At 45.2% G+C, this 23,592-nt stretch overlaps 2 protein-coding genes across 8 annotated transcripts in view; one reads left to right on the top strand and one right to left on the bottom strand.

The window, feature by feature from the left end:
* Positions 1 to 1,014: 1,014 nt before the first annotated feature.
* On the bottom strand, positions 1,015 to 2,908 carry LOC105739793. The gene has a single exon (XM_012506899.2). It carries the CDS (start codon positions 2,685 to 2,687, stop codon positions 2,265 to 2,267), a length of 423 nt encoding a protein of 140 aa, XP_012362353.2. The 5' UTR covers positions 2,688 to 2,908; the 3' UTR covers positions 1,015 to 2,264.
* Positions 2,909 to 2,948: 40 nt separating this feature from the next.
* Positions 2,949 to 23,592, top strand: part of DOCK9 (dedicator of cytokinesis 9) — a 293,699-nt gene continuing 273,055 nt past the window's right edge. For all 7 annotated transcript variants that reach the window (XM_030813620.1, XM_030813623.1, XM_030813617.1 and 4 more), the window contains exon 1: positions 2,949 to 3,414. In XM_030813620.1, coding sequence (XP_030669480.1) covers positions 3,286 to 3,414 — 129 coding nt within the window. In that variant the 5' untranslated portion in view covers positions 2,949 to 3,285. The remainder of the gene's footprint in view (positions 3,415 to 23,592) is intronic.

Genomic DNA, 23,592 nt, shown 5'->3' with positions numbered 1-23,592 from the left:
TTCGTATTGAATTAGGGCCCACCTATTCCAGTAGGACCTCACCTTAAGTTGGTTACATGTGCAAAGACCTATTTCCAATAAGGCCGCATTCACAGGTACTGGGTTTGGAACTTCAATATATCTTTTGGGGGAGTACAATTCAACCCAGAACAGTAGGCATCAAGTTTCTGCTGAAACTTTAACACTAGGAATGTCCCATTTGTTATCAACAACACTTCACTAGGAAGAAGAGGCTCCACTCTGGGTTGCTGGGTCCATCTTCCTGGGCTTAGTTCACGTTTCCATGCTGCCTTGTCAGAACCTGTGCTTGGTTAGACATTGCCAATGACTACTGTTGGCACATTGTGTGTTGTTCTCTGCTTCCTAAATGAAAATCTGCCAATTCTAGAATATACTGAATCAGCAAGCAGGTACAGAATTTAGGAGTGGTAGAGATATGGATAAAATTGGTAGGTTTGGGAAATTCTTCACTTTCCAGATATACATATATTTAAATAAAATTTGTGGTAGGTCATTGTCTTGGACTGAGCTCCTGAACTAGGCCCCAACAGACCAAACTAAAATGAAGCCACTGTGTTAAGTGCCACGTAACTAAACAGACTTTTAAAAACAGGAAAGTCCCAAAAAGGGCCAGTTTTCCAAAAACCAGGAGATTCACAGCAACCAGTCAAACGGGGCCCAGTCAGCCTGAGCCAGCTAAGGCAGCCCCCTCTGCTTTAACCCATAAAGGAGAGTAACCTGAAGTTACCCAATGTGCTTTCTGCACTATGCTTTTCCCTTGTTTCTGCTTAAGCTACCTTAACAGAACCCAGCTGTTCTTCCATTCCCACAGAGCTCCTGTCTATTTTGTAGTCAGAATGGTGCCTGGTTCATGCATTGCTAATAGAAGCCAATTAGATCTTTAAAACCATTTGTTGAAATTTTGTTTAGACTACACGCACACTCTATGTAATCATATAGCTCTTAAAAAAAGAAAAGAAGAAAAAAGAATATAAAACCCTACAACCTTAGGTACTTTTGTTGTTGTTTTTAATTTAAAAAGACAAAATTGTTCGCCTTGTATAGAAGTAGATACAGCTTAGAGAGCCAAGGTAACAAGAGGAAAAGTTTGGGTTGTCTGGTACCTTTGAGGGAGTCAGAAGCCTAAAGGAAGGCTCTAATTCACGATTCTCAGAAGACAACTGTTGTCAACAGTTCAGATGAGATCTGAGCGGCCACACTCCTGCAGCTGAAAGGTGTCAATGCGAGCTGAGTTGCTTTCACTGAACAGAGTGCGTTCCCCGGGGAGGCAGGGAAAGGCCGGCTTGCACCTGCTCTGTCACCCAGCTCCACTCTTAGGACAGAAGAGGTCTGGAAAATGTCTAGGGCATTCCCTCATTTCACGGAGGAGGAAATGGGTTAGTGTGTAATTGTTTTTATTATCACACTTGTTTTATCTTCCGATCTGTCAGGCTCGCTCAATGCTACATCCTGCAGTCCCCACCCACTGGGGGAAACAATCCGATCCTGCAAGTAATTATTGAGTGCTGACGGCATGCCTCACCTCCAGACCTGCCCATTAAACCCAGAACGGAGGTGTTTTGCTCTCTGCGCTAGATCGGTATTTTCCCCTACCACTTTAAGATTACGCTTCAGGCCAGTGTTAGGCTTTCTGGTGGGGTGGGACGCAACAGGCGGCCTCCTCCACCGCAGTGATGGCGGCTATGAAACCTTCTGGGTACTTGGGCGGGAGGCGCGGCAAGGCTTCTCCCAAAACTGGGTTTTCAAGGCCACCGCTCTTTGCGGAGGCCGACCCGGCAGGTAAGGAACTGTCCATCGGAAGGCAACGGGCGTGGCGTGAGCTGCCCGACCAATCAGCAGAGCCGCCCTTCAGTCAGGCTCCCCGCCCGGGGTACCCGCCCAGTCCCCAACCACCGAGCATGCGCCGAGGGCCTGGCGCAAATCCCCGCCTGGCGCGCCCTCTCCGCGGCCCTGTGAGGGTTAGGCTGCGCTGGGCTTCCTCAGAGAGACAGAAAGGGAGCCGGGGCGGGAGGGGACCCTTAGGGACGGGAAAGCGGTTAGGGTATTGGGGGGAAAGTCCCTCACAGGGTGGCTGTCGCTAGCGGCCGCCAGCTCTGCGTCACGGTGGGCTTGCAAGCCGGCGCATCCCGGTTTCCCTGGTACCCCGCCTGGCGGTCCGGCGCGGAGGGGCGGCAGACCGGCTAAATCGGCCCCCGTGAGGGCCGCCGTGTCACCTGAGCCCCTTCCAGGCCGTTGTCCTCAGATTACAGGCGACATAACCGAGGCTCCGAAGTATTGCCAACGTCCAAGGTGGCGCAGCTGGCCGTCCTGGCGGGCCGGAGTCTGGGAGTCTCCCACGCCTGGCCCGGCCCAACCGTCATCGTCCCGCCGCGAGCTCCGTGCCTCCGGGGACCGAACGGTGGGGAGGCTGAGGCGCCACAGGAGCGCGCGGCGCCCCGCGCCAGGTTCCAAGCAGGGACGCTCCGTCTAGGTCCGCCCGGCCGGCCGCGCGTTCCGATCGGTGCCGCATAAATAAAGGCTACTTTCCTGAGACCTGCGTCCCCGCAGAGGCCCCGGGCGCAGAGGGGGGCGTGGTGCACCGAGCTCCGACCCTGCCGGTGACATCGGGGTCCCCTCGACCGCAGCCGGGCTCCCTGGGCAGGAAACCCTGCTCCGAGACCGCGCATCGTCCGGCCTCAGCTGTGCGCCCTCTTGGTGGCGTGCGCAGTCCCCTCCTCCGGTCTTCGGACGTGCGGCCTGGAGCGGAGGCGGCCCCGACCCCCCACCTTCCCCAATGAGGGTCCCGCGCGGCACGCCGCCCCTGCCAGTCCGACCGCCTAGCTCCAGCGCCGGGCCGCGCCGACCTGCCTTGCCCGCCGTCCCGCCGCGCTGGCCCCTCCTCCGCCCTCCGGGCGCCCCGCCCCGCCCGCGCCGCGCCGGACACCCCGCCCCGAGGAGGCGGCCCGGCGAGTGGTCGCCGAGGGAGGCTGGTGGCATGGGGGAGCCGCCGCCGCCACACGCACGGTCGCCCCGAGCGAGCCCGGGCGCTGCTGCGATCGCGGGGGGCCGCGGACGCCGAGGGGGGCGCCTTGGGGCGTGACACGGCGCAGAGGGCGCGGCCCGGGCTGCGGCGGCCGGACTCGCGGCGACCAGCGCGGGGAGCGGGCGGCGGCGGCGCCGGGAGCGGCGGGCGGAGCGGGCCGGGCGCCGAGGGCGCACCTGGCGGCCGCGCGGCCGGGCCGGGCCGCAGGAGCAGGCGGAGGCGGAGGCGGCGGGGGCAGGAGGATGTCGCAGCCGCCGCTGCTCCCCGCCTCGGCGGAGACTCGGAAGTTCACCCGGGCGCTGAGTAAGCCGGGCACGGCGGCCGAGCTGCGGCAGAGCGTGTCTGAGGTGGTGCGCGGCTCCGTGCTCCTGGTGAGTGCGGGACGACCGCGGGCCGGGGGAGGGTGGCGGGGGCGCAGGCAGCAGCGGGCCCGGGCTGGGCGCCTTTTAGTCGGCAGGGCTGAGGCAGAGCGGCCGACTCTGCTGGGTCCGCGGAATCAAGAGGTGGGGCCGGCGGGAGGGAGTTGGACAGGGGAGAAGAGAAGGTCCATGGAGGGGCTGCAACTCCCAGACCCCTCCCCGCCACCCAAGATCCTGTCCCCATCGCTGTTCCCTTCCTCCTGGGAAATTTCCGCGGAGTGACGTCGCCCTCTCACTCTTTTCACCCCGCTCTCTCCCAATTTACCTGCTTTATGTCAACTGGGAAATTACACTCTTCCCCCTCCCCCGCATCCCTCCCCTTCCGTGTTTTGGAGGGGCGCAGGGGAATTGAGGTGGGGGCTTCCTCATCCAGTCTGCGCTCAGGGTGGGAGATGCCCCTGCGAACCCTTTGAGTTGGCTGAACTCCAGGAGGGAAGGACTTCGGCATCCTCTCCTGCGCCCCCCACCTCCAAGCCGGTATCCTGAAGTTTGGCCGCCTTTTAGGAAGGCTTGGGGGGCATGATGGGAACCCTAGCTAATTTAGTATTGGTGCAAATTCCTGTGACGTTTGGGGGTTCGAAGCAAGCAAAGCCATTAGCCCAAAATGAATCTTCCCGTGGCAGAACGTCTTTAGAGAATAGGCCTCTGGGTGTGAGGAAAATGAAGTTTTCAATTAACTTTTTAACAGCCAGCGCTGGTCCTGCTGTATTTGGAGACGCACTACAACCCGATTCACCTGGATGGTGCGAGAGTGGAGCGACGTTTGAGCAGGAGCGAGCTCTGCAGGGCAGCTGGAAACTTTTAGCAGCTCCTTGCGTTGCCGCCGGCATTTGTTTTCTTGAAACGGGCTTGTTTATGGGTGGGTGTGACTTGTGTTTGTTGGAACAGTGCAAGAAGATGGGCCTTGGAAGTGGTTGTCTGGGTTTTGTGGGGGATCGTCGGGACAGAGTGCCGGGCCCCTTAACACGGGCTGATGCATCATTTTGGTGGCAGATCGATGCCCTTCCTGGGCAGACACAGAATTGCGTGAATGACGTTTGTGGAGATTGGAGATGAAGCTTCGCTGATTTCTATATCTAGTTTGCTCAGTTTGAATTTTCTCTCGATTGCTAGCTCTGCCAACTCACTCCAGATTTCTCAAACTCCAGTTTGATCCGTAGTAAACAAGGATTTAATTTTTCTATTTTAGGGAAGTCGATTAGGTAAGGAGTAGAGCAGGAGTTGGGAATAGACCAGAACCTAGCCATCTCTTCCATAACAACTAACTTCTGGGTGGCTTCCTGCATCTTCCTTACTTTTGCCAGTGCATGTTAAGGATAAAGCCTGCAACTTCTTTGGCATCTTTTCTTTTCCCTTCTCACACAGAACTTGGTTCCTTTATCTGGGGCCTGCCGTGGTCATCAGCGATTTGAGGCAGAAGGAGAGTAAACAAAGTGTATCAGTGTGCCATGATTTCCAAAGTGCTGCAGGTACTGGTTTAATAAGCCGTGTAGATGGAGCCCAGGAGTGCTGGTGCAGACACAACACTGCTGATGTGCAGTAGTCCCCGAATATCTGCCCTTCCCATCGGAGGATGGCCTACTAATGGTGACCTAGGAGTGTCCATTCCCACGTGTGACACGCTGCCAACTGTGTTACCTCATGATACTTTAGTAGTACATCCATTTTCCCTGGACACCCTTAAGCATGAAGAGCCAGATGCCCGGCTGTTGTCTTAACTCTTAGTCTCGTCTGTCTGTGGTCACTTGTCTGATGAAACCTGTGATGGAACAGATACAAAATGCAGGGAAGTGGGTGTCCCTGCTCTGGCGTGTGAGGTCCCCTGGCTGAATGGGAAATAGGAAATGCATTGTGATGGTTCTGAATTGCAGAAGGAAGAATCTGGGAGAGCTTACACATACTGAAAATTACCCACACACCTCATCCCCCCACCTCCTGCCTGGTACTCTGCCACTGCCTACTTCCTCTAGTGGCTCCAGTGTCTGCCAGGGAGCCACAGCAGGTGCACCTGCCACATAAGTTCTGGCGGGGCTTTGTTGTATGAAGGTTTGGGAGGTGAGGTAAGGTAACCCTGGACTTCTCAGGAGGCAGAGCAGCAACCACGCCAGGTTCAGAATCCCATGGTCTGTGCATCTGTCCTTAGATGGAAATAATTGCTCTGTGTCTGATAACTTGGGTCAGCACTACTACAATGCCCACAATATAAATGCTCAATAAATATTCTTATCTAGCTAATAAAGCAGTTCTGCAGATGGATTTAAAAAAACTACGTATGGGTTTAATAGCTCTTCCCACACTTCAAGTATTGATGAGTGGATGGTCATGAGATCAGAAACAACAAAATTAAATAGTTCAGTGGATGATAAAAGCTGCCATTAAAAACAAACTTTAAAATGTAAACATAACGTGGGCTTATCCATTTTTCATTGTTCGATAGTTCATTGTTCATGGGTTCAGGTTCATGGACTTTTATGAATGATTTTGTATTAATTTGTTTGAAAAGCTTGAAAATAAGCATACAAAAAGTAGAGAGAATGGTATAATGAACCTTCATATTTCATCATCCAGATTGAATAATTATCAAGATTTTGCCAAACTTGGTTCATATGTCTCTTCTCCCTTTTCTTTTTCATGTATGATTGTGAGTCCCAGGCCTTATATCATTTTACCTCTGTATAACTAGTATATATTACTTAAAAATAGGGTCTATTCTTACATAACTGTGTCATAATAAAATTAACAACTTGTTAATATGCTCTTCACATTTCCCAGATCATATTTAAAAATCTTTGATTGTTAGTTTGTTCTAATAAGGACCTAAAAAAGCTTTGTAGGCCTTGTCAAACATGGTTAGCTCTTTCATGAGCCTTAGAATTCTTTTTTTTTTTTTTTCTGAGATGGCGTCTTGCTCTGTCACCCAGGCTGGAGTGCAGTGGCGTGATCTCGGCTCACTGCAACCTCTGCCTCCCAGATTCAAGTGATTCTCTGGCCTCAGCCTCCCGAGTAGCTGGGATTACAGGTGTGTTCTACCATGCCTAGCTGATTTTTATGTTTTTAGTAGAGATGGGGTTTCATCATGTTGGCTAGGCTGGTCTCAAACTCCTGACCTCAGGTGATCTGCCTGCCTCGGCCTCCCAAAGTGCTGGGATTACAGGGGTGAGCCACTGCGCCCGGCCTTATTTATTATTCTTTTAGAGGCAATCTTAATCTGTCACCCAGGCTGGAGTGTAGTGGCACGATCATGGCTTGCTGCAGCCTTTGAACTCCCGGATACAAGCAATCCTCTTACCTCAGCCTCCAGAGTAGCTGGGATTACAGGCATGCACCACCATGCCTAGCTAATTTTTGTATTTTGTGTAGAGATGGGGTTTTGCCTTGTTGCCCAGGCTGGTCTTGAACTGGGCTCAAGTAATCCCAAACTCCTGAGATTACAGGTGTGAGCCAGCATACCCAGCCCTAAGCTGCTTTTATAAAAGTAGTGGAGGTACTACTAGGAACATTTTTAACTGTAGGAAAAGTAATTTATGATTTTTGGTAATTAAGGAAGAATCCTCACAATTTCAGAATTAGCTTTCCATAATTTAGAATAGTCAGGAAGGTAGCATGTTCAAAACGTATGCAAGCTCAGAAGAAAAGCTAGAAAGAATTCCCTGAGCAGGGTTGAGTTATGATTACTTTTGGAGCTCCTGAAAGGATTTTACCTTAGCTCTTTCAGATGTATTAAAGATGGCATCATAATGGCCTAGATCTAAGAGGATGTATTAATACCACTCAAGGCCTACAAGTGTCCTTTCTCTGAAAGATTTGTGTGAATATCAGGTCACATCCCTTTGCATGGGCATGCTGACTGTCCTGCACTTGGGTATTAATACACAAGTCTTCTGGCTGCCCGACTTCCTTACTGATCTTATCTCACTGTGTTCAGCTTCAAACTCTTCTTCGATGTCAAGCCCTTGCCAGCGATGCCACTCCTCACCCCTCTGAGTTCCAACAATACAAATGAAACCAAGTCAGGTTGTTGCTAAATTTCGCTTGGTGTTACTGGAGGAGGGCGGCAGAAGGTATGGGATGGTAGTGTCCCTGAGTCTGCCTGAGGCTTCCCTCACTGCCCGGTTTATTCAGCTCAAGATTCCAGTGCTGTCAGAGGTAATTACGCGAGACCCCAGTAATGGTGTTCTTTGAAATTCTCAAGTAACGTAAAATCTCGTTTTTGGCTATAATTTAAAATCAGATGTCAGTAAGCTGATAACTGGCCAGAGCTTCTCTGCACTGTTTTTCTCCACCCTCCAGTGGAGAAAACAGAAATGTCCCAAAATACAGGAAGCAGGGTGGAGGCCCATCTCGGACTAGATCATCAACAGCAGGTTCCATTCCTTTGGCTTCTAGTCCTTTTGATTATTAGTACACTGTCAGGAGGACATTAGTGAGGCCTTGAGTTTGAACAGAGAGGGAAGGAACTGTGAAATCACCGTCCACATTTACTGAGGGCCGACTCTGGGGCAGGGCTGTCCGCTGGGTGCTAAGAACATGATACCACGTCAGAGTAGGCCCTTGCCCGTGCAGGGTTTATGATCTAAACAGGTAGACGGGTCAGTTACCTACGCTAAGGTGACTAACAGTACTAAGGCGCACCATGAAAAGAGTCAAACATGTGGTTCAGTGACCAGAGGAAACGAAAGCACAGAACCAGTGTATTCGGGAAAGAATTTATTAAGAATTAAACTGGACCTGGAAGATGCAGAGATAAGGGAGACTTTTATCCTTTTTTTCTAGGAAAGAATAAGAAATTGAGCAAATGCTTAGTATGCACAGGTAGGACCAAGAAGGAGCAGAGCAGCTTGGGCAAAGAAGAGCAAGTTTTTGGAGGAAGGGAGAGACGTTTTGAGAAATACAGTTGCCAACTTTGGGAACAATTTCATTGATTGGCTGAGAACACATCCTGAAATAGATTTTTTTCCTTTGTCTTTTTGAAACTATTTCAGGAAAGAAGTTCAAACCAGCCATGAACGTATGCTTCCTAGAGAGACCTTCCCTAAGTGTAATCCTGAGTGTAAATAATGTGACTGTTTTCTGTCAGGCAGGCCCAAGAATGGGATGGGAGGTGTGACGTGGAATGGAAAATCCAGTAACAGGCCTGTGTGTGTGTAGGCACTTAGGTACCATGAGAGCAGTAGTCGGATATGGTGAGTTACCATTCAGTAAATGGTGTTACAAATAATATTGTTGGAGCCCTACCTTATAGCACATACTGAAATAAATTATAGTGAAATATAAGAGTTATTTGTAAAATAAAAGAAACCACATAAAACATGGGGGAATAATCATGTAAGACTGGAGAGGGATATTCATGTATTTATTTATTTATTTGAGATGGAGTCTCACTCTGTCACCCAGGCTGGAGTGCAGTGGTGCGATCTTGGCTCACTGCAACCTCTGCCTCCCGGGCTTAAGTGATTCTCCTGTCTCAGCCTCCCAGGTAGCTGGAATTACAGGCGTGTGCCACCATACCCGGCTAATTTTTGTATTTTTAGTAGAGACGGGGTTTCACCATGTTGGCCAGGCTGGTCTTGAACTCCTGACCTCAAGTGATTCACCCACTTTGGCCTCCCACAATGCTGGGATTACAGGCATGAGCCACCACGCCCGGCCTGGGGAGGGATTTTTGAAGTATGAAAGTTCAGGAAGAAACCAGTTGGACCTGGGCTTTGGAGGTGAGCCTTGGCTTTGCCACTGATTGGCTGAGGACTTCGAGCAACGTATGTTGCCTGAGCCTTAGTTTGCTCATCTGAGAATTGGGATTGGTAGGTATTATCTTAGAGAGTTTTTTAAAAGTAAAGATTAAGTAAGATAATGCATGTAAAGTAGTTGATAGTGAGTGCTTAGCAAATGCAAGCTCTTATTATGTTACTAAAGGAAAAGATTGATTATCTTAACTAAATATTTCTGGAGCCAGCATTTATTGACCACCTATGATGTCCTAGAATGCATCTGAGGGCTTCACACACAGGTTAAGTCACCTCAAGGTCACAGGTGTAGGTATGGGGGCTGGGTCTTGAAGCTTGGCACTGTAACTTCACACCCTGAGCTCCTAGCTACTCTGCCTGTTGCCTCCCCATGTTAACACTAAACGTCTGTCTCTGTAAGTACCATACAAAAGTCAAACAGTAAGCTTAGAAACAATATTTGCCCTGTAGCTATTTGTTTATAGAGATCTCTTGGTCATAGTGTTAAGTTAAACTTTTTGCTTGGAGGGCTACCCCATTCTACAACTCCACGGCCGCATTCGCATGGACATAAGCTGTACTGTACAGTATGGAATGTAGGTTTGATAAGAATGAGGTTTTAAAAGTGTACCTGTCATAAAATTGTTTTTCTTTAACATAAATCTTTCATGTACATTCGTTGACTGGCTATCGGCCTGACCTGTCTGTGTTTAGTCTTTAACATAAACCAGAATGCAGAATGTTAACAGTGGTTATCTCTGGATGTGGGATGATGGAAAGTTCACTTTTTTTTTCTTCTGATTTTCTGTCCTTCCCAGATTTCTACAGTTGGCATGTATTACTTTTATTACTTTGGTCAATATTGACAGGAGAAATGATTTTGAGAATGTGCTGTGATAATTAGAGCCCTCAGAGGGAAGCCACTTACTCCTAAGAGATAGTTCTTTTTCTTCCTGTTGTATATTTGAGCTTCTGCAATTTTAAAAAGTTGCTCAGAACTTAGCAAGTGGTGGAGAGAGGAGAGCTGGGAGTTTCTGAGATGCCGGAGGCTATCTGTCACAGGCTCTGCCCTTGGCTATTCCCTGGCCTGGGGCTTCTTGGCTCTACTGGCCCAGCTCCTGTCTTTACTTCTACACTGGCTGTTTGGTCTGCCTCTGCTTCCTCACCATCCACAGCTCCCTATCCCCATGACCTGCTCACGTCCTTAGTGTGGGGCGGCCTCTCAGTTCTCACCCCATACGACTAAGCACCCTCTTCCCTTCTGTGGAACAGGATTCTCCTGCGTCTCCTCCTTCCTCTCTGATGTCTGTTCCTTTATCTTCTTCACTCTTTTTGCTGCAATCACCACACAGGGGTGTTCTTAAAGGGTCTCTTCACCACTGGTTTATAGAATTTAATTTTTTCCGTTCACTCCGAAGGGGGGCACCACCTCATTGCAATTTCCACAGTTTTATCTCAGTTCTGATTCTCCCCCTTCTACCGCACGTTGTGCCCCACCCTAGACCTGCTTTTCTGTTTTCCTGCCTGACTCTTCTACTTGGCTGTCCTACCAGCTCCTTAAGTTCAGCATCTATGAAACATAAATTGCCACTTTTCATCCCAAGTTAGGTAGTCCTTTTTACATTCTTGTTTTAGTGGGGAGTGTCATTTCATCACCAGCTTTGAAATCTCTAACTCCTCCTATGTCTCTTCTCTTTGTCTCCTTTGCCTTCCTCATTCAAGAACCACTACATTCATTACGTTCTGTCATGAATCAGTCATTATGGGCCAAGGACTCCCAGATCTCAGTGGCTTAGAACAGAAAGGTTTATTTCTTCCACACGCTACCTCTCCATTGAGTGTGGGCTGGGAGCCTAGTTCCATATTGTCCTGGGACCTCAGTTGATGGGACAGCCCCCATCTTGAATGTGGCAGGTCTGTGTGGCAAAAGCAAATCACATGGCAACACCAAACTCAAGGAGCAGGGAAGTACAATCCTTTCTATGTGTCTGCCAAGAGGACTCACATCTTTGGTGAGCAGCACTGATGCCTGCTGCAACCTGGCATCCCCTTTCCTGTCTCCTTTCTTTCCTGGTCTGTGCAGTTGTAGGGTGTATTAGTCCATTTTTGCACTGCGATAAAGACATACCTGAGATTGGGTAATTTATAAAGAAAAGAGGTTTAATTGGCTTATGGTTCTGCGGACTGTACAGGCTTCTGCTTCTGGAGAGGCCTCAGGAAACTTACAATCATGGCAGAAGGTGAAGGGGAAACAGGCACATCTCCACATGGCTGGCAAGAAAGAGGGAGAGCAAAGGGAGCGGTGCTACACACTTTTAAACAACCAGATCTCATGAGAACTCTATCATGAGAACAGCAAGGGGAAGTCTGCCCCCATGATTCAGTCGCCTTCCACCAGGCCCCTCCTCTAACACTGGGGATTTGGATGGGGACACAGAGCCAAACCATATCACAGGGGATAGGATCCTTCTTATCTGGTTTCTTTGCTACCATAATTACTCCATCCTTATAGGTTCAATTCTAAACCCTGAAGACATTAGTATTTCCCATTGCCCTTAGGATACAAACTCTTTCCCTTGGACCATAAGGCTCTCTCCTTATCAGACACCACCCTCCCATTACTCACTGGCTGGGCTTTGTATGCCAGCCTCTCTCATACTCCAGGAGGTAAGAAGCTCTCACTTCTGCCTGGGATAATCATGACCCCTGGCCACCCCTCTCAGTTGCCAGGCCACTCTCTCTGGCCTTTGAAACTGTACTCACATGTCCTGGCCTATCCACGCAAACTAAAACATGCACTGCCTGTGCCTTTCCTTTGACCACTTCTCACAATTTATTTATTTATTTTTGTACATTTGCTTAATGTCTTTTTCCTTCCCTGGACTGTTGGTTCACCATGGTTTTCGCAGGGCCTGGTGCATAGCAGGGGCTCAGTCACATTTTTTGGATGAATGAACAAATCCTGAAGATGCTACATCTGACTCTATATCTTAATTTTATCCTTTTCTTTTTTTTTTTTTAAGAAGGAGTCTTGCTCTGTTGCCCAGGCTGGAGTGCAGTGGCGCGATCTTGGCTCACTGCAAGCTCCGCCTCCTGAGTTCACGGCGTTCTCCTGCCTCAGCCTCCCGAGTGGCTGGGACTACAGGCGCCTGCCACCATGCCCAGCTGATTTTTTTTTGTATTTTTAGTAGAGACGGGGTTTCACCGTGTTAGCCAGGATGGTCTCGATCTCCTGACCTCGTGATCCTCCCGCCTCGGCCTCCCAAAGTGCTGGGATTACAGGCATGAGCCACCGCGCCCAGCCAATTTTATCCTTTTCTTATTTCCTATTACCTCTAATTTCTCTTCCCTGCACCCATTTCTATTTATTTCATCCCAGTTTACCTCCTGCTGCCAGATTAATTTTCCTAATGCACAGGCTCTGTCATATCATGAGTTTCTCATTGCTACATATGACTAATTTGCCAATATTCTTGCACATCAGAATGTGTATCACTTTGAGGCTGGTTCTGTGTTTTAGTTTAGGAAAAGCTGTTCAGATTGTCAGTAAATCCGTATGGGGATCTTTGCATAGGATTTTAAAGCAGCCACACATCTTGGTACAAAATGTATAAGATTAATTTCCTATGTTAGGACCATTTATTTTCACCAATTCCATAGAGCTCCAATGTGTAAAAGAAGACACTGATCTAACTCGTGTTAAATATTTAGTAACTCATTTATCTGAAAGAAAACAAAACAAAACAAAAATACAAGGAATAAAAATCACTGGGAGTGATGTTCATTCACTGAATAATGAGTTTTGCAAGGAGCACATGAATGGTGACATTATATTGTTTACACTTTTATTTTCTGTTTCTTTTTTGACTCCTTATCAGTGAATTTATCTTATTTTGTACTTTTACTTTCTGTTTCTTTCTTGACTTTTTATTGGTAAATTGGTAGCAAGGAGACGTACTGTCTGATCAGAACTTTGAATCTTCCTGCCTCTTTCTATGAGGTTGACAGGGATAAATATAATTAAGATAGCGCTTGGGTGTGATGACACTGGAAGACAGGCTGGGTCAGGGCCTGTGGTAGAGACCTCCCCCCTCTATTGAATGTTAATCTGAAAGTGAATCTGAAAGCAGATGGTCATGAACTACCCAGGGTCTCCATTAAGCCCATGAAGTTTATTTTAAAACTCTTAAAATAGATTGAGATTCAAATTGAGATTCATGTAGTCTATTTTTTAAACATTTTGTCTTAACAAAGTAGATGTTCAGTCATATAGTTAGGCAAATGTTCTAAGGAAAGATGTTTACCATGCTAAGTTAAAAAAAAAGTTATAAATAGTGCCATTGGCTGGGTGCAGTGGCTAACACCCGTAATCCCAGCACTTCGGGAGGCTGAGGTGGGGCAATACTTGAGCCCAGGAGTTTCAGACCAGCCTGGGCAACAAAGTGAGAACCCATCTCTAAAAAAAAAAAAAACAGAAAGAAAAAAGAAAAAATTAGCTGGGCGTGGTGGCACACGCCTGTAGTCCTTAGCTACTGTGGAGGCTGAGATGGGAGGATTGCTTAAGCCCAGGAAGTCATGGCTGCAGTGAGCTCTGATAGAGCCACTGCACTCTAGCCTGGGTGACAGCGAGACTGTCTCAAAAAAAAAAAAAAAAAAAAAAGGTACTACAGCTGACCTTTGAACAACATGGGTTTGAACTGTACAGGTCCACTTATATGCAGATTTAAAAAGTAAGTGTATTGTAAACATTTTTGAAGATGTGCAACAATTTGAAAAAACTCACAGATGAACTGCATAGCCATTGACGAAATTAAGAAAAAGGTATGTCATTAATATGTAAAATAATGTGTAGATACTGGTCTATTTTATCATTTACTACTGTACATGATACACAAATCTATTATAAAAGTTAAAATTTATCAAAACTTACCCACACAAACACAGACCATACATGGTGCCATTTACAGTCCAGAGAAACAAATATAAAGATGCAACATTAACTCATAACTACATCAAATTAACTATAGTACGTATTATACTACTGTAATGATTTCATAGCCACCTCCTGTAGCTATTATGGTGAGTGTTGTGTTGTGAATATCCACTTAAAACACCGTGTGACACCAATCATCCCTATGTGAGCAGTTCCTCTTTCCAGTGCTGACCCAAAAAGAAGAGGAGGAGGCAAAATTTAATGTAAGTAGAGAGTTTATTTGGGCCAAGCTTGCTGCAACTCAGGAGCAAAGGTTCAGATTGCCCTAAATATACACTCTGATTAACAGCAGCTACAAGTGGATTTTTAAAGGAAAAGAAGAGGCAGTTTCTGAGTTGTTTACCAAGAATTCACATGAAAACAACATGAGCTGTTGATTGGCTATCTGTTGTTCTTTCTATCACACATTCTGGGAACATGAAGATAATGGGGGAGGCAGCTAGTCAGGAACCAAATGACTTTTAACAGTTGCCCCTGGGCACGGAGTGGGGCGACCCGAAGTCTCATACTCATGTCTCTTCTCTGGGCCTGCATAGTTCACATAGCTCAGACTGCTCCGAGCTGTTTTTCTTTTCTCTCTAGTAAATTGCTTATTGCAGTAAAAAGTGATCTCGTGCCTTCTTCTATATGATGTTTAGTGCAATACCATAGACATTGAATAACACCATTGGACCGTTACAAAGTGCCAGCCCTTACAAAGATCCTGGAAGTGCTCCTAGGAAACAGAAGTCATGACATTACAAGAAATAGTTGAATTACTTGATATGTTTTGTAGACTGTGGTCTGCAGCTGCAGTTGCCTGCCATTTTAAGATAAATGAATCCAGTTTAAGGACCATTGTGAAAAAAGGAAATTTGTGAGCTGTTGCTGTAGCTGCGTCAGCAGGCATAAAAACCTTGCACTTCTTGCAAAATACCTTTTTATTTTGTAGTGAAAATGCAGCTTTTATTTGGGCACAGGATTGCTATAGAAAGGAGTACCTATAGACTAATGACTTGAGAAAAAGTGAAGTCATTATATGACAACTTAAAGCAAAAGGAATGTGAAGGATCTGAAGCTGGAGAATCTAATGCCAGCAAAGGATGGTTTGATAATTCTAGAAAGAATTTTGGCTTTAAAAATATCAAGATAACAGGAGAAGCAGTTCTGCCAACCAAGAGGCAGCATACAAGCTCCCAGATGCCGTTAAGAAAATCATTGAGGAGAAAGGGTATCTGCCTGAACAGGGTTTTAATACAGATTAAAGTGCCCTATTCTGGAAAAAATGCCACAAAGGACATAATTTAGTGAGGAAGAAAAGTGAGCACCAGGATTGAAGGCAGGAAGGATTAGGCCAAATACTGTTTGTGCAAATGCAATCAGGTTTGTGATCAGGACTGCTCTTTTCTATAAAGCTGCCAACCCCCAAGCCTTGACAGACAGGGTCTGTCATCCAGGCTGGAGTGCAGTGGTGTGATTTTGGCTCACTGAAGTCTTGACCTCCCAGGCTCAAGCAATCCTCCCATCTCAGCCTTGCAAGTAGCTGGGACTATAAGTGTGTGCCATGATGCCTGGCTCAATTTTGTATTTTTTGTAGAGATGGGGTTTTGCCATGTTGCCCAGGCTAGTCTCAAACTCGAGTTCAAGTGATCTTCCTGCCTCAGCGTCCCACATGCTGGGATTACACGTGTGTGCCACCATGCCTGGCCCCTGGAATTCTTTAAGTAAAAGGCATGGTTAAACATTCTGAGAGCACAGAAGAACAATTTAGAATGGCTGTTTTCTTTGTCTGACTAAAGCCTCAGGGTTAGTGGGTATAGATAGCATCAGCGAGGTAGTGGTATTGGTTTTGTGATCACTGGGGATGCATGAAAGAATGCTCTGGTGGGGGTGAGCTGATGCCAAACCCCATCTTTAGTTTCCCTCAGTTTCATCAGTGCTTTGTCCCTGAAGTCAGGAAGTACCTTGCTAACAAGAGAGTGCCTTTTAAAGTTCTTTTGATATTATACAATGCCCCTGGCCACCCAGAACACATGAGTTCAACACCAAAGACATCAAAGTGGTCTACTTGTTCCCAAACACAATGTCCTACTTCACCCTCTAAATCAGGTTCCATAAGGGCTTTTAAGGCTCAGTGCACACTGTACTTTATGGAAAGGATCGTAGGGCTATGGAAGACAACCCAAATAGAACATCATGAAAGTCTGGAAGGAGTGTATCATTGAAGGATACCATCGTTGTTGTAGAAAAAGCAGTGAAAGCCATCAAGTCTGAAACACATTTCTGCTGGAGAAAACTGTATCCAGATGTTGTGCATGACTTCACAGGATTTATGACAGAGCCAATCAAGGAAACCATGAAAGAGATTGTGGATATAGCAAAAAAGGTGGGGCTGGGGTGAAGGGTTTCAAGATAAAGATCTTGGAGAAATTCAAGCACTAATAGACACCACACCAGAGCAATTAACAAAAGAGGTCTGATGGAGATTAGTGCTTCCGAACTAGTGCCCCATGATGAGGAATAAGACGTAGAAGAAGAGGCACTGCCAGAAAAGAAGTTAACATCAGACAGCCGGGCGCGGTGGCTCACGCTTGTAATCCCAGCACTTTGGGAGGCCGAGGCAGGCGGATCATGAGGTCAGGAGATCAAGACCACGGTGAAACCCTGTCTCTACTAAAAATACAAAAAATTAGCCGGGCGTGGTGGCGGGCACCTGTAGTCCCAGCTACTCGGAGGCTGAGGCAGGAGAATGGCGTGAACCCGGGAGGCAGAGCTTGCAGTGAGCCGAGATCATGCCACTGCACTCCAGCCTGGGTGACAGAGCGAGACTCCGTCTCAACAACAACAACAAAAAGTTAACATCAGACAGTCTGGCAGAAGCATTCTAATTATTCAAGAGTGCTTTTCACTTCTTTTATGGCATGGATCCCTTTAAGATACGGGCACTGAAACCAAAGCAAATGGTGGAAGGATTGGTACTATATAGAAACATTTTTAGAGAAATTAAAAAAGTAAAAAGCAAGACAGAAATTACGTATTTCGGTACAGTTACACCTAGTGTTCCTGCCTCTCTTGCCTCCTGTCCCACAACCTCCACCTCTATTGCCTCTGCCACCCCTGAGACAGCACGACCAGTCCCTCCTCATCCTCTTCCTTAGCCTACTCAGTATGAAGACGATGAAGTCCTTTATGATGATCCACTTCCATTTAACAAATAGTAAGTATATTTTCTCTTCCTTACGATTAATAATGTTTTCTTTTCTCTAGCATACTTGATTGTAAGAATAGAGGGTAATAGCAGGGCACAGTGACTCACACCTGTTATTGTGGCACTTTGGAAGGCCAAGGTAGATGGATGGCTTGAGCCCAGGAGTTCAAGGCCAGCCTGGGCAACATGGCAAAAAAAAAAAAAAAAAAAAAAAAAAGGCCAGGCATGGTGGCATTCACCTGTATAGTTCCAGCTACTTGGGAGGCTGAAGTGGGAGGATGGCTTGAGCCTGGGAGGTTGAGGCTGCAGTGAGCTGTGTTCACACCACTGCACTCCAGCCTGGGCAAAAGAGCAAGACCCTGTGTCAAAAAACAAAAAAACAAAAAAACCAGTATAATATATATCATATACAAATTATGTGTTAATTGTTTATCAGTAAGGCTTCCAGTCAACTGTAGGCTATTAGCCAGGTTTCTGGGGAGTCAAAAGTTATAGGTGGATTTTTGACTGTGCAGGGGGTTGGTAGCTCTAACTCCTGCGTTGTTCAAGAGTTAACTGTAATATACAGAACTATTTACTTTTTTATGAAAAAAACAAGCAATATTTTGTTCATGGAAAAAAGTTTATGATCTTACAGATTCTAAAGTAAGCCATCCTCTTCTGTTTCAAGAATAAGTTAAATATCAAATGTTTATTCCCTCAGTTTTAAACGTAGAAATGCAGTTGTATAACCAAGTTTCTGTTACTAGGGGGATAGTTCTTGCCATGGATGGCAGTAGGATATAGTGCGTGAGAACTTGGGTTCAGGAGGCTTCAGCCCCAGCTCTTTCATCTACTAGTTCTGCCTTCTCAGTTTCTTCACCCAGAGAGTGGACATTTTAATAGCACTTACCCCATAGATCTTTGTACTTAAGTGAGCAATTGCATATAAAGCACTTAGAATAGGGCCTGGCACACAGTAAATACTCACTAAGTGCGCAAGCTGTGGTCATTTATGGGGGCAAGGTAAAGAAATACCATATTACTCTTTAAAGTGCTGCTTGAGGAGAATTTATAACACAGGAAAATTACAATGTTGAGCAAAAAAAAGCAGAAATGTATGTGGTCACAATTGTGTGAAAACATTATGTGTAAGAAAAATGTTGGGAGGAAACACATGAAAAGATAGGAATATGATTTGTTCTTTATATATTCTAGGATTTCCCAGCTGTTTTACTTTCTTAAGTGAGTAGGTAATAATCTATTAAGAAAAAGCAAATACATTGAATATTGGAAGGAAAGTTTGTACTACATGTAAGTTGTTCAAGTTGGTATGCCTGAAAATTACACTTGTATATCTTAGTGCTTGTACACATGGGCATTGTGATGTAAAATATGTTCCTGAAGGAGGGCACACACATGCATGTTGGAAGCAAAAATATTGTCAACAGTTAAGAGCCTTGCATTAAATGCTCATAGAGGTGGGATGCCCCTGTGAAACAATGCAACTTTGCATTTGACTGTTTTATAAAGTTCTTTAAAAAAAAAAAAAAAGTCTATCTTTGGCCTCTGAAAATCTGGTCAGATAGACAGGGATAGTTTTATTATTTCTGTTTCTTGATGAGGAATTAAAGACCAGAGAAATCAAGTGACTTGCTTAATTAAGGTCACCTGGCTAACCTTAACCCTTTTCCTGGCAAGATGGCAGAGATTGTCTAAAAGCGTCAAAACATTTTAAGATATAATTTTGAAGTTGGAGTTTCTTGAAAACTTTTAAGTGTTTAGCTTGAATCATTAAACATATTTTTTGGAAAGTACCACTAATTCTATGGGTTTATAGAAATGCGTGACATGAAAGTGAAATCATATTCTTTTGGAGATGAAAGTTATCTTTGGTGGTCATCTGGTCCAACTTCCTAATTTTGCAGACGAGGAAGATGAGGTCAGCCATGGATAAACCTTTGTGGTCATACAGCTAGTTATAGAGAGACAAGAACAAAATCGAGTTTGCTTACTCCTGGTCCAGTGAATTTTCCAGTGACTATAGGAAATAATCACATTACTTTGTTTACACTTGTGTGTTGTCAAGTGTCGTTGGTAATCAGATAATACGAGACTATGAAACATCTATTTGCACCATGGATCTCCTCCCTGCTTGTATATTTCATTAGTCCCAAGCTAGTTTGTTGGTGAAATTGGTACTCATATTTCCACAAGCCAAGAAAGGAGTTCTGCATTTCTATTTAAGGGGTATTAGGATGAAAGGGAGAAAGAAATAAAAAGCAAAACTTGGAAAATTAAAAAAGGTCTCAGTAGTAACTTATTCATGAAAGAAGAACTAATTTAGTAGTCAGTGTTATTGAAGGGACAGAATATCACAGTTTTACATGTACATTGGTTAAAATTATGATGTGGCTTGAGAAAAAACCTCCCTGGGCCTATTAACCTAAAATTTGTTAGTGTAGAATAAGCTCTGTTAATCTAGGTCATTTTACATTTCAAGCTGCTTTGCATTGGCTAAAATAAATATTCAGCTGTAAATGACAATTTGGTTCAAACTGTATTATTATAGAAAGAGTTGCATTTCTAAGTTTGTTTAGAGGACTTATTTAATCTGTCATTCTAACATATTGCTGTTTTCTTAAGTAGAAAGCAGAGTTCCTATGGTGACAGCAGAGGTGCCATAATATTTACAGTATAGTAGGTTCATCTGTAAACTATTATACTAGCTAGAATTTACAGGATATTTAATCTCGTAGGTTAACTTTTTCCTTCCCAGGCTTTTTCTGTGTTCATTTTGCCATTTTTATTTTCCTTCGCTATTCTTTTAAGAATCTTCTATGTTATTTTTTTCCTAAAAGATTGAAAGTAACTGCTATTAAATGATTTTTTTTTTTTTAACTCAAGGATGTATATGCTTAACTAATTTCTGTGGAGTTCGTGAAAAACTGATTGAGGTATTAGGGTTTTTTTTTGTTTGTTTGTTTTTGAGATGGAGTCTCGCTTTGTCGCCCAGGCTGGAGTGCAGGGCGTGATCTGGGCTCACTGCAAGCTCCGCCTCCCGGGTTCAAGTGATTCTGCTTCAGCCTCCCCAGTACCTGGGATTACAGGCGCCCACCACCGCGCCCAGCTAATTTTCTGTATTTTTAGTAGAGATGGGGTTTCTTCATGTTGGCCAGGCTGGTTTCGAACTTCTGACCTCAGGTGATCTGCCACCTGGGCCTCCCAAAGTGCTGGGATTACAGGCATGAGCCACTGCGCCCGTCCAGGGTATTAGGTTTTTAAAGGGACTTTATTAGTTCTCCACTGAAAACTCAGAGGGGCGGAGATTCCTGACAGTGTTGGTTTCTCCTTGAAGTTACTAAACACGTTGGTGTTGAGATTTCCGTCATGTGTAAGAGGTGGCATGAGAGAAAAGAGATCACCAGTAGCAGATGAGGGTTTCTTGAATTGAGGATAGTCACAGTTGGTGATTCCATATCCTGGTCTAGAGTATCGATGCTGGGGCGGGAGGTGGGGGTTGAAGATTATGGGCTGTGGAGAACCATATGTGGGGTATTGGGGATGGGTTCTTTCTGTAGGCTTAGGGAACTCCATTTGACAGGGGAGAGTTTCAGAATAGCTCCCAGAATTTGAGAGAACAACAGATGTTTTTTCCATGGCTTCAGTTGTTAGACATTGTAAAAAAAAAAAAAAAAAAAAAAAGCTTCTGTCCTTACAATGTGGAGTCTTGGCATCTTGGATATCCTCCACCCTGGGCAATAGGCCCCAAAGCAGCCCTACCTCACCATCTCCTGGGCAACTCAGTGGGAGAATCAGCATATTCCAGTGAGCATTGCATTTCATGTCAGGAGAATGGGATTTTGCCCATACAACTTACTCCTTTATGGTCTTGGCCTGGTGCCTATGGGTGGCACCTGCATAATGGAGAAGTCACTGACCAGCCTGGAGTTGATTTAAGCTGCAGAGATGATTCCTTTCTGACCACATCATTTGGTTTTGAGTCTGGCCTGGTGCAGACCTGGAGCTCACTTCCATCTGCAGTGACCTTTGGGAGAGAAGGGGGCAGAGGCCAGATGGAATCCAGTCTTCTCTGCTGCAGGCTTCCCTTGTGATCTTTTTCCACATTCTCAGGCCAGGGCATCTTTCCCTGGAATTTGGAGAGGATTCAGTGTCCTCTTTTAGTTAAGGATCTTAGCAGATCTTGAGTCATTTTTGAGTTCTTAATGATGATGTTAGCAGAGAAAAATGTAGTGCTGTTAGAAGTTTTTAAAGCTCTCATACCTTAGTATTGAGTAGGTCTCAGGTTGTCACTGATGATTCATTGACTCAACAAACACTGAAGAAAGGTAAACATTTGGTAAAGACACTATCTTTGTCCTCAAGGAGCATGGAATCTGGAGTGGACAAAGGAACACAGATGGGACCCAGGGAGCTTTGGTGTTAAGGTCCTCTTTGAGGGTCCTCTGCCGCTTGGCTGTTTTGCTCCTGGAAGGAGGAAGGAAGGTTGTGACCAGTGCAGATGGAGTTTTTAGGAAGGTGTCAAGACTGAAGTCAGCCTTCTGGTAGTAGAAACATACTGGGACCTACTTATCTATTACACTCCTTTTGCAAGATTCAGAAACCGGACGTTTAATATGGCTGTTACTCATGGGAGTAGTGATAGGATATTTCTCTTGTAAAGATTCTGGGTAGTGGCAGAAGAAATTATCATGAATGAGATGCATGCAGTGAGAATTGTGGGTCAGGACTCCAAGGAACAGGCTAGAGAGATGAGATGGGAGGCTTTTTATTTTTATGGTAATGTAGATATTAACAACCTATGGACTCCTAAAATTAGTATTTTGTAGCTATATGCAGGTAATTTCCTTTTAAGCTAACTAGGGAAAACAGGGCATTTAAGAGATTTAGTTCTCTTGGCATTTAGAATATGCGCCATAGGTGCAAAGATCCCCAAAATATGCAAGGAGTTGGATCTTAATGATGTCGTTAATTAACCCCAGAAACTGTGTTAAGCTTGTTAAATAATATAGTATATTAACATATTAAATTTATATTAAGTAACATAGTATATTATTATAGTTCTTTGTCTATCATAGTTGATATAGAATTGAAAATGAAACCAGTTTTCCTTAGAATTGAAAATGAAACCAGTTTTTGTGGAGTTCTAGTTTAAAAATAATCTGAAATTATTGTGTGTACTGGGCATGAAAAGAAAATTAGAAAATTCAGTCTTTTTTTTTTTTTTTTTTTTTGAGAGACGGGGTTTCACCATGGTCTCGATCTCCTGACCTCGTGATCCGCCCGCCTCGGCCTCCCAAAGTGCTGGGATTACAAGCGTGGCCCGGCCCAGTGTTTTTTTAAGCTCCATAGAACACAAATTTGCATGGCACCATTCCTTGGGGTTTTAGTGATTGTAAAAGATGCTGAATACTTAGCTTGGGGGCTTTTGGAAACAAGGTGACATTCTGCTGATTTACAGTGGGGCTAATGATCATTGTTTCTAGAAAAACACCACTTTTTGAGTGCCAAGAAACATGCTGAAGTACTAAAGTTGGTTCTTAGATAAAGATGTGTACACTTGTGTTAGCCTTGATCTTTGTTTAGTTTTATCTTTTTTACTTTTGCCATTCAGGATATGTGTGGGTCATGTTAATCTCCTGGGTAAAGAAATGAACAAGTATTTATTTGATTGGCAAACAAATAAGCATGCACATGTATTTTATAGATGCCTGAAAACTGTTTCCCACATATATCTGAACTGATAAATTTAAAATTTCACACATGCATCAATTAAGTGAACACATTTGTTGAGTCCGAACTATGTGCCAAGCACTGTGCTAGGTGCTTTGAGGAATCAGGATGAGTGAGACAGATCCTGTCCCATCTTGCCGACTGACTAATAGGAGAGAGAAGATTGCAAAATGAGCTTCATGTATACCTAATAGAAGATTGCATCACTGGAGAGTTGTGTTTTTTTTTTTTTTTTTTTTTTTATTTTGAGACGGAGTCTTGCTCTGTCGCCCAGGCTGGAGTGCAGTGGCACCATCTCGGCTCACTGCAAGCTCCGCCTCCTGGGTTCACGCCATTCTCCTGCCTCAGCCTCTCCGAGTAGCTGGGACTACAGGCGCCCGCCACCACGCCCGGCATCATTGGAGAGTTATAAGTAAAGTGTTAAAAGAGGTCTCAGGAGAGAGATTACCTCCAGTGGAGGGAATCAGAAAAAGGGTAATGAAGGAAATGTGAGA

This window comes from Nomascus leucogenys, chromosome 5 (genome assembly GCF_006542625.1).
Source record: "Nomascus leucogenys isolate Asia chromosome 5, Asia_NLE_v1, whole genome shotgun sequence".
Taxonomy (NCBI): domain Eukaryota; kingdom Metazoa; phylum Chordata; class Mammalia; order Primates; family Hylobatidae; genus Nomascus; species Nomascus leucogenys.
The sequence above is the reverse complement of the archived record's forward strand: the minus strand, read 5'-3'. Positions and strand labels throughout refer to the sequence as shown.

Excerpts from the sequence above, each read along its gene's own strand:
- LOC105739793 (XM_012506899.2), bottom strand. The coding sequence starts at position 2,687 with ATGCGCGGTCTCGGAGCAGGGTTTCCTGCCCAGGGAGCCCGGCTGCGG.